Source organism: Etheostoma spectabile, chromosome 22, assembly GCF_008692095.1.
Source record: "Etheostoma spectabile isolate EspeVRDwgs_2016 chromosome 22, UIUC_Espe_1.0, whole genome shotgun sequence".
Lineage (NCBI taxonomy): Eukaryota > Metazoa > Chordata > Actinopteri > Perciformes > Percidae > Etheostoma > Etheostoma spectabile.
The window spans coordinates 6,600,149-6,618,863 of record NC_045754.1 but is presented as its reverse complement, the minus strand read 5'-3'; the positions used below and the strand labels follow the sequence as shown (position 1 = coordinate 6,618,863).

Genomic DNA, 18,715 nt, shown 5'->3' with positions numbered 1-18,715 from the left:
GGCAGCTGCTGTGTGCTCCAGCGCGGCCAACATTGTTGTTACAGATGTCCTTGGCCGCCACACCTATACGTGATGAATTCCAACTTGGCCCCGTGTGCGTAGTAGGACAACATGGTGAATTAAATATTGCATGTGTAGTACAGGCCAGCTTGTGGGGTCAAGGGGAGTTTATGTGTCATGTTTGATACTTAAACCCTGATTAAATTTGCTGCCATCAGCAAAGCGGTTGGTTCAACTTGCGGGCCGTGAGTTGAAAATGATGTGTTATGAAGGTTTTGCTTTAAGCATGCCTTTGACGGAAGAACTCCACAGACTAGGAAGAAAATCAGTATGGTAGCAGTGCAGCCAGCTACCTATCTTTTGCAACGGCTGTGTTCTCCCTCTGTCAGCAGTCCAGCTGGAGTCGGGGGAGCCTGATGCCCTCATTAGGTTGTTATGACAGCCTCATCCACAGTAATTAATACCAGGCACTTTGAAATGAGATTTATGTGAGACATGCTGTTTACACTTCTCAGTTTGGGGAAGCTTTAGCAGTGAACTGCTGCTGTGAGTTCATGACACTCCGCTGCCTGGCTGCATCATCTGTGTACAGTTTGTTTTCATTCTGAAGAGGTACGCTTTCAGACTGATATTGATTTATAAAGCTTGAGGGAGAGTGAGAACTAAGGAAGCCTTTATCTGGAAAGCTGAGGGCTTGGTCTTAAGTGGGTGTCCTTTTGTTTAGCAAAAAATATTAAAGTAAAAGGAATATTAAAGGTAAAAGATTAAAATATTACACTCTCAACTGCCTCGTTTGTGATTTGTTTTTGACATCAATAATGGAAATCAATAAGCTTTTCCCCAGTGACCTAGTGAATCTCATGTATTCTTCAATTAAAAGAATACTTTACCCTCAAAATGACCATTTGTACTGTATATCAACTGTTCACCGAGTGTTGCCTTGAATTATTAAGGAAAATGTTATTGTTGCATGCCTCCACTGTGGATGGAGATTAAAAAACAAAATGGAGTAATTGTGATAGGGTTCCACGTTTAATACCCGATAAACTATATAGAAACATCCGTTTACAAACTCTTAAACAACTTGTGCAGTATAATCCAAGTCTTGTTTATCCATTATCGTATGTGAGCGTTAGTGTATCCCAAATACATGTGTTGTCTCTAAAACCTAACTCCTATATTGCATCGGGCACATCTGGGCTGCGTACCGGAGGCACTGTGGCCCCCGCATGCTTGATATTCCACCAGCCGCACCATGGCGTGGCCCAGAAGCAGCTCTCCGTTCTGCTAAAAAATACACGGCAGGTCTATTTTTGTCGTGCAGGAAGTGAAACAGCGAGACTATCCCCCAACATGGTTGATGTATCCTTTACAACACCACGGACAACGAGAAATTCCTCTTGGAGGTTGAAAAACATATTGGACAGCACAGATCTTTTTCATGAAGACAACGCCAGAAAAGAGAAGGCTTGGAGTTTAAAAGTCCCATGGCATGAAAATTTCACTTTATGATGTTTTTTAACATTAGTATGAGTTCCCCCAGCCTGCCTATGGTCCCCTAGTGGCTAGAAATGGCGATTGCTGTAAACTGAGCCCTGGGTATCCTGCTCTGCCTTTTGAGAACGTGAAAGCTCAGATGGGTCGATCTGGAGTATCGCCCCCTTATGAGGTCATAAGGGGAAAGGTTACTTCCAGTTTCTCTGCTTTGCCAAGCCCGAGAATTTGGCCCACCCATGAGAGAGAGACATCATGGCTTTCAAACAAGCAAAGTGGCAGTTGGTCAAGTCCACCCCCCACTCTTTCGTCTACTTCTATTGGATAGTTGCGTCACGTTCAACGGATTAATTTGCATAAAGATGGGCACCAGCCAGCTTTTTGACGTACAGTATTTTTTCAAATGCAGTACTTTTTCCCCCTTCCTGGGATGTTCTGCGGCCGCGTTAAAGTCGCTTGACGTCACCCGTAGGAAGAAAGTGGAGCGCGTCGCACGGCCAGGTGGATCTGCACTGTGAGACGCCCCCAGTGTGGTGTGGGGCGGGGCGGAGGCCGGAACAGAGGCCGGAACGCAGCCCAGACATGCCAGTGGAGAATTATGGTTCCTATTTACAACACTGACCCATTTACAGTATTCCTGCTTGCACATGCACACTACTTGTCTGGACTCGCATGAACGATCAGTCCCTTTTTATTTTTTATTTATTTATTTTTTTAAGGGGGCTTTAGAACAACCAAAAACAGCAAGTACACAGTCTGGGTCCATTTGTTTCCCAATTATTAGACCGAGAACATTAAATATTTTTTCCAAAACACTGTTTCTACTTTACAGCAACCAAATAGTTTTTCTTATTTATATTAGAATAATTTGGGCCATTTAAAAAAAAAAAAAATTATAAAGGAAGAACAAAGATCAAAGGGATGCTTTTATATAAAACATTTTCTGTAGAAGACTATGTATTTTCTTTGTTTCCCTCTCCTGTAGATCACCTGGTGACCCCTTAGATTTATGTTGTGACCCCCTCAGAGGTCCTGACCTCTATGTTGGGAACCAGACAGTACAGTTGGAAAAGTTTGATAGTGTTTGCTTTTTGGCTGACTGTCTGTCTACGTTGGATGATGTTTTAGTGCCATATAACTGCAGACATTGGGTCATGTGGCAGAGAGTGAAGTTTTGGGGAGAGATGGTTTTGAATGAAGGACACAGAGTATCTAAAGGGCCAACAAATAATTTATCAGTCTAAGGAACAAGCATTCAGGAAGATCAAACTTACGGTGGATAATTCCCCTAAAATCATGACATTTTAAGGCTTTTATAATCACCACGCATAAAAGACCATCATTCAGTCTGCATAGTGATCAAAGTAATGGGGAGATGTGCACACCTGATGTCCATGTAAATGCGATTACAGCTGAACTGGCGTCACTTTTCCTGCAGGTTAAAGCTTCTGTGCCATTATGCGCTGTCCATCATCTTTGAAATGATAGCTTGCAGCATCAGCAGCAGCCTGGACAACGCACACCGACTCTCAGCTCCCCGGAGGCGAATGTATTAAGAGGGATGTATCTGGTTCTCTGAAATTAACAGAAAAGAGCATCGGCTAGGCATCTTCAGACAGGGGACAAGCGATGATCCGAGTGGTTGATGAACCACTCAAACTTATCTCAGTCTCTGCTATAATTACCCCCCCCCCCCCCCCCCCCACACACACACACCCATCCCGTGATATACTGTTTTGTATGCAAGGAAGGACAACTCTACATTTTCAGCAGTACACCGAGGAGAGCCCACGTTGTTTTTCTTTTTCTTTTTTTTTTTTTGTTCATCAATCCGTTGGGTTGTAAGCCCACCCACTTATGAACTGGCTCACTAGCTACAGTAAGGGTCTGGAACTGAGAGCTGACAGAAGCTGTCCAAAAGTCTACAAATCTAAACCTCTCGGAAGCAGATCGGAGCCGCGGAGGAAAGGAAACATGAAGGAAAAAAATCTCATTGAGACTGCAAAGATGCAGGGCAACGTAATGGTAAAGTGGCTCCTCGTTTTTATTTTTGCATGACGACGGTGCAATGATCTGGTTCCTCATTCATCTTTAGGAAGTATCCCGTTTCCCATTAACCTCACGCGCTTTGGCGCATCTACGGATGCGTTTGGAAATTAGCGTACTTTACGTTCACATTCGGCTCTGGCTTCTGTTTTGTTTTATCCCACTGAGGGGATTTCTGATAGTTCACGCCCTTTTTTGATTTCACGTGTCCCTTCCCTGCCTGCAAGTAGAACCGAGCTGGCGGAGTCGGAGAGGATATGAATCGCAGTTTAAGGAGTTGGGAAGTTTTGTCCCGTTTTTACTGGGCCGATCATAATGAGTTATGAGTTTTGGCTTTGTCTCGTTTGCCTCCTATAGCCTATGAGGGCAGAGGTAACCCTTTGCCCAAGCAGGGTCCCATTAATATTTTACTGCGTCTAAAGCTGCGAGGTGCAGGATATATTACCCTGGCTGTCCTTCTGCTGGGTGCTGCAGGCATCTAAGTATGAGTGGGGTGAATACCAAATTTCCCATGGGACTCTTTCAGATATTAAGGGCCAGTATCATGGCTTATAAAGACTTTAAATGATTGATTGTTTAAATGTGTGTTGTTCATAGTTTATTGTGCATTCATATTTCATGCCTTAACGTCCTCTGCTGATTGTAGCTTAACCAGACTGACTCACTGATTTTCTAATTGGACCAACTAATTTTTTTTCTTCCAATTTGCCCCATGAATGCTTTATATACAGTATAGCTGAATTATCCGTGCCCTGCAAACGCTTAAGGCCATTTTGGAAGATGTGGGCCACAGCTGTGTGGAGTCAGGCTTTTTCTAAATGGTTCCTGGACTGGAGATGGTATTTTCCTCCCAGTGGCCTTATTTTGTGCGAGTGTGTTTATCTCTGGATAATGAAAAGTAAACACGGGTGTTGTTCATGAGGATTTTGGTCAATTTTCTTGTGCATTTTTAAGCCTTTATTTATAGAGGACGGATGAAGACGTGGAAGGGGAAAGAGGGGGGGGAATGACATGCAGCAAAGGGCCGCAGGTCGGAGTTGAACCTGCTGTGTCAAGGAGTAAACCTCTAATATATGGGCGCCCGTTCTACCAGGTGAGCTACCCAGGCGCCCACCATCAGTGTCTAAGCTATTCCTTTTCTTAACTCGCCTTGTGTTATACTAGGTGTATCGATTTTAGACAGGTGGTGGTATTTTTTTTTTTGTGTGGATCGGTATCCCCCTTAACCCTGCTCTTTATGTAATTATTAGTTTGATGATACTGAGTTTGTACCATAGTTGTGCTCTATCAGAGTATGAGAAGTGTCCTGTGGAGCCTAATGTTCCTCTTCTTTCTTTTTTTTTTAAGATTATTTTTTGGCCATTCCGCCTTTAATCACCAGAACAGATCAGACGTGAAACGGGTTAGAGAGGGGGAAGATGTGGAGAAAAACAGCTGCAGGTCACATTAACACCCTGGGCCTTTGCTGTGTCAAGGAATAAGCCTCTTCATATGGGTGCACATTGTACCCAATGAGCTAACCGGGCGCCCCTGACGTTCCTCTTTGACCATAGCCACATAAAGCACAACTAGTCAAATACACATGACATGAATCCACCGACATGTTTGTATACAATGTATACAATACAATGCCTTTTTACGGATTGGGCATTCAGCTCTCAACAAGATAGCACTCGTGTCCCAGAATGTCAAACTATTGCTTTGAATGTTCTGCGCAAAGCTAAGAAACGCCACATTATTCAAAATACCCGTTTATAGACCATGCACTCATCTAAAAGTGGAAACAAAAAATAGTTTTTTTTCAGTCAGTTTCCCTGCAGTTGAAGCAACAGTGTTGCAGTAGAGCAGTGGAAATGCACCTGCTGTAAAAGACTTCCATACGGGCTTCATCTCTCCGAGGAGTCTCCTGCAACTCCTGAAATCTTTTAGTCAATGTTGGCCTCTTCACTGAGATCTACACGTTTAATCCAAGGCTAAATCAGGCCTGATTTTACTTTAGCCCTTAAAGGTTTTGTGTTGTCCCTAGACAGAAAGAAGCACACATTCCTACCTTTTATTTTCTACAATTGATTATTGATGCATTGCTTCTAATGCCTTTATTGATGTATTTAAATGCCTGCATCCCTAAATTCACCCTTTGATTTATTGACTCAATCAGCTACAATTATTCAACCTCTAGGGTGGAATTTAGCAGGTGGCGGAAAGTACATGACAGCGAAGCAGCGTGACGGGTTAATTGCACCAAGCTGATTGCTTCCTGCACAATAAACCCGTACTCATGGGACGGTGACTAACTGTAGTGTCTCAGCAGGAAGTCCTCTCAATAATGGAAAGAAATCTACACAGCGTTATTTCTGTCCACCTAACATTAAGGTTGGACGTCGTTGCCACCCGCTGGGGATTCAGTGAAACCAGTAGGAACTTGAAAACGGATGCCAAAACACCCCCAAGGGGTTTGGCCTGCACAGGAAATGGCTACCAGTCTGCGTTCAGATGCCCAAGGGGCAATGGCAGAAAAGATGTAACCACGGGACACATAGGCTATTATCTTACCCGTTACCTGTTCCACTTGCAGTACAGAGTGGAGAGCCCTGTATGCTTGTTATCGGCAAATGTATGTTATAAGCTTCTGGCACAAATGTGAGAACATCCTGAAACGGCTCGGACGCCCAATCTCCAGCTCTTTCACTCCGTTTGTGTCTAATTGTTCTCTGACACAGCAAACATCCCTCTTCAAGGGCACAGGCGGTGGTGTTGTTGAACAACTAATGAGTTGGTTTTCTGGGCTGAAATGAAAAAAGGAAATACATAGAGTAAGAGATTTATCTCTGCAGAAGAGGAGACACACTTTTTCTGATTTTTTTTTTCTTTTTTTCATGGTTCTCAGTTTGACTGAACACTGGTGCCCCTCCAGTGAAGGCTTCCGTTGTCTGATTGGACACTGCAATTTAGTTTTTATTTATTAGCTTCCATATACCGCTGCCAGCTCATTGCAGCCGATATACTGTATATCGCTCTGGCTGATTTATCCATCTTTATTATGGGAGATTAATCTAAAGGGTCATAAAATTTAAAGAATAATAACCAGAAAAAAACATATTTCTGCCACACAGAGTTAAAGCTACATTGTGAAAGAATTTCTCCCATCTAGCAGTGAAATTGTCCATGACAACCGATTGAATATTATTTTGTAGCCCCTCCCATTCCAAGCACTTTTTATCTCCTACGGTGGCCAAACGCAAAATTAGCGTCCGTAAGAGTTCCTTCCAATGTAATAATAGTTTTAAGTTATTTTGGTACCATTTCATTGCTAACATTAGCTATCAAGTTCCCATACAAATGCAAGCTAATGTTAGTAAAGTGCTATCAGTGCTATCGTTATTCTGTGTATTGTCCAAGATAAATAGTGTAAAGCAATGTTTACAGTGTAGGAGAGAAGCAACGGAGGTATGTGTGTTGAATGTATTTCTCTGAGTGGTATGAACAATGTCAATGAAACAGAAATTAGCTCTTTGTCTCTCCATGGTTTACACACAGCTGTTCTAGCTGTAGCTAGTCTGTGTTACAACTCCAAGACGTGGGTTGTCTGCCAGGGAAATAACAACACATATGATTACATTTTATGTTACAAGGTAGGCAATCCCTTTTCATCATTAACACGAGAAAAAGTGTACTACATGTCGTTCCAGTGATGTGCACAACCGTGCTAATTTTAGCTGAATTTACACAATGGGCACAATTACCTGTTGAGAAGAAAGCAGGCAACTTTGATGTCTTTTATTAAATCCTTGCTCTTTCCATCTTGAAAAAGCCACTCCAATATTAACTTTGGTCTTTTTGCTTTGCCCGTCGTGTTGCCGTTTTTAATTTTCCTTTTAACTTCCTTGCCGACTCCGTTACATGTCCTAGAGAATAGGCGTGATGCTCCAGCTGCAACCGGCTTTCAAATCTGCCGGCAGTGCAAAAAAGTGCAAAAGCCTTAACGCGATAAAGATGGAGGTGCAACATGGCAGAATATATAGGAGCGAGTTGCCCCCATGTATTCTGAATGATTGTGAATGGCAGATTCTATGTTAACGAGAATACTTTGATTGGTAGAAGTAATTACACATGAATGAGCACATATTTGTGAAAGAACCCAAACAGTTTTTGGTAAGAATCAACTCAAAAAATTACACAATGGAGCTTTAAGTTCCTTTCAGACTTTCTTTGAATCTTACCAGTTCTCTACTATAATACTGGACAATTTACTTCTGTAAGCCTCTAAAACTAAATGCAAAATCACGCTTATTTTCACAATTTTGGTTAAAACTGAATCAGAGCTTTGAATATTTGCTGTTACTACTGAAGCTCCGGAGCCCGACAATGGTGTTCAGGATAGCTGTTCAAAATCCACAAAAGAGATGGTTGAAAAGCTACGATCAAGGCTGGTGATACAGGTGATTTTTTCAGAGATTATTCCACCAGACAACATTGTGTACAAACTGCCACCTAAATTGAACATCAGCCTAATTTGCTGCCCGTTGTTTTCGCCCCAGAGTGCAGACTGGAAGCAGATGTGCACCTGTTTATATACTAAAGAATGCTTCTGTTTTATACCTCGGACAGCTGTTTGGTGTGTTCCAACTGCTTGTGCGCCTTCTGGCTGATGAGTGCATTTTGATGGAGGACCACCCTGCATGATGCGTTGCTCCACTACACAGTTAATGCCTTTTCAATACAACTGTCATGGCTGCGGGCCAACCTGTAGGTGTTATGTCAATAGCTCACTTCACTTTGTTTTCATGCCCGGCCATTTCAAACCTCATGAAGAAGTGAAATCACAGCACTCTTTGTCCACCTCCGCATGCATGCTGCTTTATTGATCGCTGTGCGATGCCTGCTGCACCCAGCACCATGATTTTCCAGACATCTGGTATCTGCGCACCTGTTACCACTGTGTTGCAGTGAGTCAGCATTACCATCATAGCTCTTTTGACATTGTTGGTGCTGCGTTCTGAGGCTTTCAAAACACATCCAGTGGGGTCTGAAATAAGGTTTTACACATACTAAAATAAAACACTGGGCTGCAAGAAATTATTGTTTTTATTTAGTGAATAATGTCCATTACCGGTCCCACCTGTTTGATCAGTGTTTTGTCGGACCAACAGCCAAAAACCCAACTATATTTGACTTACAGTCATCTAAAACAGAGAAAAACCTTAATAAAAAAAGGTTGAATTTTAAAAGCTTTAAAACTGACAAATGTTTGTGAATTGGCTTAATAAATTACTTCAATGATTATCCCTCAACCGATTATCCAAATGTTGGTCATTTCATTTTCTGCAGATCGACAAATGTTTACAGCCCTATCTGTTTATAGAACTCTTATTTAAAGTGAGCGCTCTTGTTTTGAAATTCCCTGTGGATACTCGTGGGATATTTATATATTTGATTGGGGTTAGGTTTTTGCCAAATCAGAAATGTGGGCGGCTGGGACTGAGGGACTTGATTTATAGTGACCTTTATGCGGGCCACAGTTTTTCAGCAGTGCCAGCTCACAACAGCAGCATTTCATTAGGCACACTGGAATCCATCATACTGAGTGTTTCCCCTTTGGCTACATTTGTTTGTCAAGCAATCAAGCGAGGATGGCAGATGGCTGGAGTTATCAGCTTTTGCGGCATAGGAGCTGAAATCATATGACATGGTAGTTAGTTGGATGTTATTTGGTCTGATGTAAAGTAATCTCCTCTCCTGGAAACAGACTGATGTTGTTTTCCAGTATTCACCTGTCTGTCCATCTGCCTGTGAGTTGAAGAGCACATAAGGACTGTAATTGGGCACTGATGGAGCTTCTGATCAATACTAGTAATTTAAGGATCACTTTGTCTGACGTTGAAATTCCCAACTTTCAAAACTTACTTTGGAGCCTGTACATGCTGCTCTCACTTTTACCTGTGTAGCAAAACATGTCAACACATTTAGCTCATTAACCAGGAAACCAATGCCAAACCGGTTTGTCCATTTAGCTCAAAATATCTATCTTAAACATGTCAAAAATGTTTCATTATTATTTGAGGCGTGTACAGTCCATCTCAAATGAATTATTTAACATTATTAGAAATGAATCTCCTTGGTGAGAGTTGCAGGAGAAGATTGATATCACTATCAGACATGAGAGTATCGATCTTCTCATCTGGTGAACTTATTCTTTAAATTATGGATGACACCTATAGACTAGAGATCTTCAACAGGGGGTTCTCCGAGTTACTGCAGGGGGCCTCCAAATTATTGATATTTAAAGGGTTTTCAGTACAGAAAATAATTTGTAAATCCCTAACATGAGACAGGTGCGTCGGAGGGGGATAAGTAGGGAACGCAAAGGAACGCCTGCATATTGTATAACTTACAAAAAATGTATTTAAAAGTCAGCAATGTTTTGGCACTAGACCATCATCATCAGGCAAAATTAACAAAGAGAGTTCCTTTGCATCTTTTTTTTTTTCAAAAATAAAAATGTCTTAACATGAATCCTAACATATTATAAGCCCATTAGTGAACAAAAGACATTAATGGTAAGTTTACTGGCGTATAGGTAATGTAGTCACTAAGGTCCACAGATACAGGTAATGTGTTTTATGGATTGTGTTTTAACAAAACATGAATTGTAAAATTCATTAGTGTACTAGCTTAGTATTCCATGCAGTAAACATGTATGCATAAAGGCTTTAGGCTTTTATTGTAGGCCCATTTAGATTTGCCACTTAATTTAATAAATGTAGTTATATAATCCGTCTTTCTTTCAGATAAGGAGTCCATGGCTTAAAAAACGTTGAACACCCCCCTGATATAGACACTCCAAATAGATTGTCAGTACAGGTAATGAATGTGTGTGTGAAGCGGCAGAAGCTCAGTCTGAAGAGACTTGTTTTTTGGAACCAGAGGGTCCCGGAGGGACCAGGTACGGAGTGTGGAGAGATGGCGATTTACTTCCTTGGCACTGCTGAGTTGCCCTTGAGCAAGGTACCAAACCCCTAACTGCTCTCGGTGTGCCGCTGGGACCCATCATTGTGACATCTCTAAACATTTGATGCATGTGTGTGTGTGTGTGTGTGTGTGTGTGTGTGCGCGCGCATCAAGAAACATAACACCAAAAAAGAAAAAAATTGTTTGCGTTTGCGTTACTGAGCTTAATGCCACTGTTATTGCATCCTTAGCTGTCAAAGTAACTGATGTAGTTTCTGATGCGTTCACAAAGGGAGAGCACTATCTCAGTGATATTTGTATTAAAATCTGGTCTGGTTTCGGTACATTTTTACCAAAATGTTCAGGGTTTAAACACACCTTGTGTTGATGCAGTCGTTTTGAACAGTTGGTGATCAGTACCCCTCTCAATCATGATATTCATGTATCCTTAAGTTTTATTGTGAACAGTTATTATTCAATTAAAGGCAAATAATGTCCCTGTAATTTGCTTTCCAATGCAGGATGAAACAGCAACAACAGCAAATAGTAGTACAATCATTGAGTTATTTAGGGGTTTAAGTCTGAGTCTTAGTCCGACATGATGGTCCGTTTCAATTGCTTGCCAAAAGTGAGATTCCAGAGAAAACAATGAGTGGCTGTATTATTTTGGAGCTGTGCAGCTGTTCAAAGACACTGAACATCTGTTCAAAATAACTGTTATTTGGCAATCAAGCCCATATTGATAGAAACCCAGTATACTGCACTTATTTTTTTATTGTTGGGCTATTAATGTATTTACACCACAGAGAATTTTTTTTTTTAAACCTGTTACAATGGCATCACACTGTGCTGTGTCTTGCTTTTACGGACTCGTGCATGAAAATGTCCCACATTAAATCCTTGAGATTTTTATACGCTTTTTTTTTTTTTTTTTTTTTTTTTTTTTTTTTTTTCTTTCGTGTGCATACAGTATCTGTCGTCTCTGTCTGTTGCACCCTCTCCCTGCCCCGAGCAATCAATCACCACTTAGCCAGGCTACACCATGCTGAGTGCTTCAGCGAAATAATGAGTATACAGTGGCTGAATATTTTATACACCCGCCCAATCTATGCCTAAAGTACATTGTTTGAATGCTCGAGATTGAGGACCCGTTCTAGTTAAGGTCCGAATGCTGCGACGCTCGTCTTTTATGAGGAGATGCAGTAATTGGGCTTGTTCAAGCAGTCATGTTGATTTCTTTCTTCCCTGTTTTTACGTGTAGTTATTCATCATAGCGAAACTGAGATAGTCCCAGTGCACTCAGTGAACCACATGCAATATGAGTTGCTAGTACTATTTTCATTGAAGTACATTGATGACATTGAAGCGCCTGTATCCTGTTGACTTTTGTAATATACTGTTTTTAAAGGGGGAGAAGGGCATATAGAGTAAGAGGAGTCAGTCAGAAGTATTTTAACGGACCATACAATTAGTTAGCACACTTTACATAACCATTGAACATTTTCCTAAGAATACCATAGGATTTTAGCTATTTTTATCTACAAAGTAGCCAGTGGTTTCTAAATAATTTACTACAGCATGAGAAGCAATTATCCTTCCAATGCCAGCTCACAGTTTCTCCTCTGTCTTTGTGATCTGCCAGATCTGACTAATGATGGATAATTTAGCTTAAGACTAAAGTAATTCATGGTAGTCTGTCCAATTAGGTGATGGACATTTGCTGGGCTGCCATTGGTCATTCAGACTTAAAAAAAACATGACAGACTGAGCTTGTAAAATGTAACCTGGCTTTGTGAAGCAGGAACCTAACTGGCAGATGCCTATAACATTTTACACCCTTATGTTTAGGTGAAGTAGTGAAAGTATATTTTATTTAGCAATAACATTCATAGCAAGACTACATACGCTATGCTAGTGACTCTGTCAGGCTGTCAGGACAGGTGTTAAGCTTAATGTTTAGCAGGTATAATGTGTAAAATGTTCCCAATCTTAGTTTAGCACGTTAGTTAAGCATGCTAAGATTTTACAATTGATCCTAAACACAAAGTAACCTAGAGCTAAGTGCCTAGTTGTCTCTGTGTTTGGCTTTCCAGTGGAATGCAAAGGTTTTCAGCAATATCTGAGATTTCAGATGACTCTGCATTCTTGGATGCATCCCCTAGGACAGTTTCCAAAATATTCATCATTATCATCAATATTCATTCATGACATCATCACCTGGATGAGGTCAGCTAGGACAAGAGGGAGGAATGAATGTATTAGGGACAGTCAGGACACTCTCGGAAGAAGCAACCAGCTTGAAATATGCACAAAAGATACACAAGTAAAAGTTCTGAATTTAAAGCCTTACTTGGATCAAAGTAAGTATCTCCAAGTATTACCAGCAACATGTATAGTATCGCAGTATTTTTATTGTAGACAAATACCGTCTTATATTATATACCCACCGTGAAATATCAAAAAGTAAAAAAAAAAATAGATACTGTACTGCACAAGCCTACTAGAGACAAGAAAAGTCTAGAACAGACAACTACTGCCTGCTACAAACAGTCTGCTATCAATGACTACAGTCTGCTACAGGCAACTACAGTCTGCTATCGATGACTACAGTCTGCTACAGGCAACTACAGTCTGCTATCGATGACTACAGTCTGCTACAGGCAACTACAGTCTGCTATCGATGACTACAGTCTGCTACAGGCAACTACAGTCTGCTATCGATGACTACAGTCTGCTACAGGCAACTACAGTCTGCTATCGATGACTACAGTCTGCTACAGGCAACTACAGTCTGCTATCGATGACTACAGTCTGCTACAGGCAACTACAGTCTGCTATCGATGACTACAGTCTGCTACAAACAACTACAGGCAAATACAGCCTGCTACAGACAACTACAGTCTGCTACAAACAGTCTGCTACAGGTGACCACAGCCCATAACAGACCACTACACTGTACAAAAGACAACTACAATCTGCTACAGACAACTACAGTCTGCTACCAACGACTACAGTCTGCTACAGAGGACTAGTCTGTTACAGTCTGCTACAGACAGCTACAGGGAACTACAGTCTTCTACAGGGAACTACAGTCTTCTACAGGGAACTACAGTCTGCTATTGACGACTACAGTCTGCTACAGATGACTAGTCTGCTACAACCAGTCTGCTACAGACAGCTACAGGGAACTACAGTCTGCTACAGATGACTAGTCTGCTACAACCAGTCTGCTACAGACAGCTACAGGGAACTACAGTCTGCTACAGATGACTAGTCTTTTACAAACCGTCTGCTACAGACAACCACTGTCTGCTACAGACAACTACAGTTTGCTTCAGACAGTGCCATGGATAGGAGAAACAAACCAAGAAAGGAGATAAGACTTGTTGTCAGTCCTCGGGGCCGTCCACCACCTCCCCCAGGCTTCCTCCATCTGCAAGTTAGCCTTGGGAAAAGAGAGAATCCCTGAAGTAATGGGAGAGCTTTTGCTAAAGCATTCACACTTGGGAACTGAGAATAATCAGGCTGGAGGAGCTTCCAGAGATCAGGAAGAGGGAGTTCAAAGAAGAATACAGAGAGAGCCACAAGACCATAACAAAGCACGAGTCATAAATCTCCCACCTCAGGAAAACTCTCCAATTCCAGGGGGAGAAAATGGATGCCACCCAGCGCCTGAGCAAGCAGGAGTACAACAAGATGGAAGCGGTACAGTATGAGGCGGAGAAACAAAATGACTCAAATGTTACAGGCTAAGTTCGAGAGACCAAGGAGCTGCAAATTGAACAAGAAGAAGAAATTGAAACAGGTGGAGAAGCATATCTACCAAAGCGAGACTGAAATCCTGGATCTCATGGAGGAGAGGGATGATCTCTCTCAGACGGTTAGAGAGTTCTCAAACTAACAAAGAAGAACAAAGTATTTTGAGCTAGGTGCAAAAGAGCAAGAAGTGTGACGGTGTCAGAAAGGTGGACGAGGCGTCACGTTGTTCAGGTCAGGTCGGACCACCATAGCTCCATCTTCCTCCTCCTTCTGCACCTTCCCTCCTTCGTCACTCTCACCCAATCTTTTTTTTTGTTTTCCCACAGATATATTAAAAATACTTCAAATAAACTAAAATAGCCTGGGCAAGGAACTTGTTTTGGAGGAAAATGTATAAGTTGTTTTAGTCGTGCAACCGAAAACTCAGATTGGGCCAATAGTCTAGGGGTACAAGCTGCAGAGATCTGAGGAGTAGTTAACAATAGTCATCAGAAATCTACCGGAGTTTAGAATGTCAACACAAAGAAAGAGGAAGTTAACGGACATCCGGTGGAATTTACGACGGCATCCGAACAATCCCAGGAATGAACCGTTATATAGACTAGTACTGGTATTCGTCATTAAATGTTTCCTTTTCAAGTTATATTTTCACCAACTCTGAAGCTGATTAATGAATCAATCTATACATTAACCATGTTCCAAATAATGTTTTAGGCCCTGGATAATAAGGGCTGGTTTTGTAATAGACAAAGATATTCAGCAGAAGAGTGTAAGTTTTCCTTCTCACAACTGCATCACAACATAACCTTGACAACAATTAAAGGTGAAAAAACATTCAGTGTGATGGATTGCCCATCTCAAGCAAGTTTCAAATCTACAAGCTTTTCTCAAACTGCACTGAAATGAACGGGAACTTCCTGCAAGAGAGAAAATTAATTTAAAAGCATATGCTGTACTTTGGAAAGTAGACAGCAATAACTATGTGTGCATTTGTTAATGGGGTAAACCATCCAAAGCCACCAGCATGGTCTGTTAAGCTCAAGCACAGTTGAGATATAATTTGTCCAAAAAGGTTGTGCAACTCAAAATCAAGACGATGCAGCTAATCGTTAGTGATTTCAGGCTGGTGTAGCGAGGTTTGGCTCTGTTTTTGACCCGGAAATGTTCTGACTGAGGTCTGGATCAGTGGTCTGGACGAGCAGACGTCACTTAATAAATGGACAGTACTGCAATTAGATGCTAAATTGGCAGTCTGTTGTATAATGCCAGAAATCTATAGTATATATTGGAGAAGTGAACCTGCATGTACAGCGTGTCACATGTCATAAACACAGCTTCCGTTTCTCTCACTGTAATGATCTCGTCCTACAACGACAAGGAGGGTTGCAAGATAAAAAAAGAAGAAGATGAAGGCCTGTTTCCTCCCCTTGCAGAGGAACTCTGTGTTTGTGCGCAGCATTAATGATGATTTCCCCCAGTAACTCTCGTTAGGACTCTGACATGATAAGCTGGTTTCCACCACTTACTCATGGCATTGAGTGTAATTGCATTTCACAGGCCGACGTGTGCGCAGAATGAACAAGAGGACGACGCAACGACTCAATTTGTCTGAAAATCGCTACATCTCGCTACATCGCTACAGTATTTACCTTTGTGTGTGTGTGTGTGTGTAATACAGTAATATACAGATATATATACTATAGATAAATTGGATCTGTGTTTTAATGCAACAATAGTCTGTGAAACAAGGTAAAAATGAGGTGAATGATGGAGGCAAAAACAAGTGTGAGTGACAGACAGAAGGGCAGATGGAGAGGGAGAAAACAAGAGCAACTCCAATTTTTTGACTTTCAAATTGGAAAACAAAGTCCAACATGTTGAGGGAGTTTGGAAACCTATTAAAAACAAAGCTGAGGAAAACAATTTGGCCATAATTCTGCCAAGATTAGCCACATCCTGTCAGCATGGGCAAGTAAACATCTTTCTTACTTGGACTCTGACTTGAATCTATAGCAGCCAAACGCAGCAGAATCAGCCGAGCTTGTAGCAGGGAACTTCCAGACAAATCATCCTGTCATGAATATGCACATGGAAATTTTCCAGCTTGAATGTGATTGGAGTATCCAAGTGACATTAAACTTGGAATGTCATTCAAGTTTGATCCTGTTTTCTGAATTAGCTCAAACTATGCCGTTCAATTTGAGACTTTCGGTATCAGTTGTTTTAATCATTGTTACAAATCTGTCATAATTAATCGTTTGTTGTAAAGTAGTGAAAGTTGAAGTCTTTAAATGTCTCGTTTTGTCCATCCAAAAGCCCAAATCTAAATATTTTTTAATCTACAATGTTATAAAACAGGAAAAACAACAAATTCTCACATTTGAGAAGGGGAAACCAGCAAATCTGTGATGGGATTAATACATTTCTGCTTATCAAATATCTTTTATTTCAATTATGCACTAGTGGATGATAAGTTACTCGTTGACTTTTGGAAAGATGTTGCAATTATAGAACTTAAACAATGAAAAAAGTTTAATAAGTAAACAACTCTACACTTTTCCCTAATGCTTGTCCTATTGAAACTTTATTTTTCATTCAGAACACAAGAGAAAATAAGAGATTACTTGCAAAACATAATGAACTAAATAACTGTTTTTCGCGATTATTCTGGTTTTCTGATCATTAGGTGCCGAAATCATAATCACGATTACATTTTGATTAAGTGCACAGCCCTAATGACAACACATTCATTTTCAATTTCACGGAGGAAAAACGGGATCCTGAGACTCTTTATCTATCTGAAGATAACATGTTGGATGTAAACTCAGTGCACCTTTTTTCAACACTATGGCTTCTATCAGTTTTTAAAGATGCAAAACTTTGTTCTAAAGTGGCGATCGTGTCATTTGCCGTCCTGCTGCTGTAGGAGTGTCTAATGTAAAAGCTTTACAATCAGCCTATAGGACCATTTTTTTCTCCGCCTTTTGCCATCGGCCGATCTATGATTAATCTGTGCCATTTGTTTCCTGGCAGAGGAAGTTGGGGAAACTGCCGGCTAGATTTCTGGGTATTGATGTACAACTCAGTCTACCAGCGTTCTTAGCTCGTCTCTCTGGTCTTTGTGCTGCGAGGAGGGCTTTGTGCATGGCGGTACACAGGGAATTCAATTAGCCTTTTTTTCAAGTATGCTCTCAGTCTTCTCCATCTTGTAAGTAAGCAGCTTTTTTTTTTTTATACAACTGTGACATCAGACTGATGCCCTCCCCTCCCAGCTTGTCCTGAGCTGTTGTTGTACTCCCTGTTGTATGGCAGAGGTGCCATAGGCACTTCCGCAGCTAGAGTGGCTGTCTAATGAGATCATTAAAGCAGACAGAACATGAAAAAGCACCTGTTATAGAGGGGAATGTTGTGTATTCCCTAAACATTAGAAGAATATTACCTCGCAGTGCATTGGGTCGCTCTGCACTGCTAAATTAACTTTTGTGCATCCACGTCTTGTGTGCAGCTCATATATTATTAATTACGATATGGATGTTAGGGATTCATTTGAATTAATTGGAGGTTTCTTGAATGCCTTTAAGGATTGCCTTTTTCTCTCCACAATGGATGCAAGATGGGCACAGTCATGCCATGCATATTTGATTATTTTTTTCAAACTCCGGGGATTTCTTCAGACAAAGAAAACTTGAAAAAAAGATTGAGCCAAATGAGCTGTGATTCAGAACATAATCCCAAAACAATAGTAAACTACCCCAAAATGTAACTTTTGATGGTTACTCATGCTCGCAAAGGCTGGAGTAAGGAAACAAAGCGAGGCATGCAGTCAATATTAGGTCAAATGCCTCCTCAATGTAGACAGATACATTTCCCCTTAATATTTATTTTGACTCCCTGCCATGGCCACGGGAACTAGCGGTGCGGAGGGTGCTGCAGCACCTCCTTAGCGAAAGGTAGACATACTACAACCATAATTAAAAATGACATACATTTATTTTAATAAATTGATTATTGATATTAACCTACTCCCTTTCATTACAATTACATGTAATTTGATTTTACAACTTCGTTGGGAAGAGATAATCACATAATTTGAGCAGAATGAATCTGTACCTCAGACACTCTTTCGTGAGTGAAGATAGTTGTGGGAACTTTCCTGGCCGGTAAACAGTACAGAAGTTAGCTTGCCTATAACATGGCACAAAAGCGCATTTTGGATTTCTTCATAAATCAATCACAGGCTAAACAACCTAATCACCAGAAAACCAGCAACTGTAACCGAAAGAAGTAGCAGCAGCACCTCTCCACCTGTCACTCCCACAGCGACCCTGCTAGCAACAGACAACGAGGCAGCTAACTTTTGATTTTAATTTAATTCAGTGATATGTTTTATACCCTTGTATTTTGCGGCTCAGTGTTTGAGCTTGTAGTAGTCCTATTCTGTACCATTCTTTTAGCTTTGTGCTTATAG

The 18,715-nt window shown here is 41.1% G+C and overlaps 1 protein-coding gene across 3 annotated transcripts in view; it reads left to right on the top strand.

Moving 5' to 3' along the window:
- dpp6a (dipeptidyl-peptidase 6a) overlaps positions 1 to 18,715 on the top strand; it is a 238,896-nt gene that overhangs the window by 19,952 nt on the left and 200,229 nt on the right. For 2 of the 3 annotated variants that reach the window (XR_004327416.1, XM_032503428.1), the window contains exon 1: positions 3,247 to 3,519. The exons of the other annotated variant lie outside the window; for it this stretch is intronic. Coding sequence is in view for 1 of the 2 variants with exons in the window: in XM_032503428.1 (XP_032359319.1) it covers positions 3,352 to 3,519 (168 nt within the window). In the remaining variant the exon portion in view is untranslated. Of the gene's footprint in view, positions 1 to 3,246; positions 3,520 to 18,715 lie in introns of those variants that run through there. 3 annotated transcript variants of the gene reach the window in all.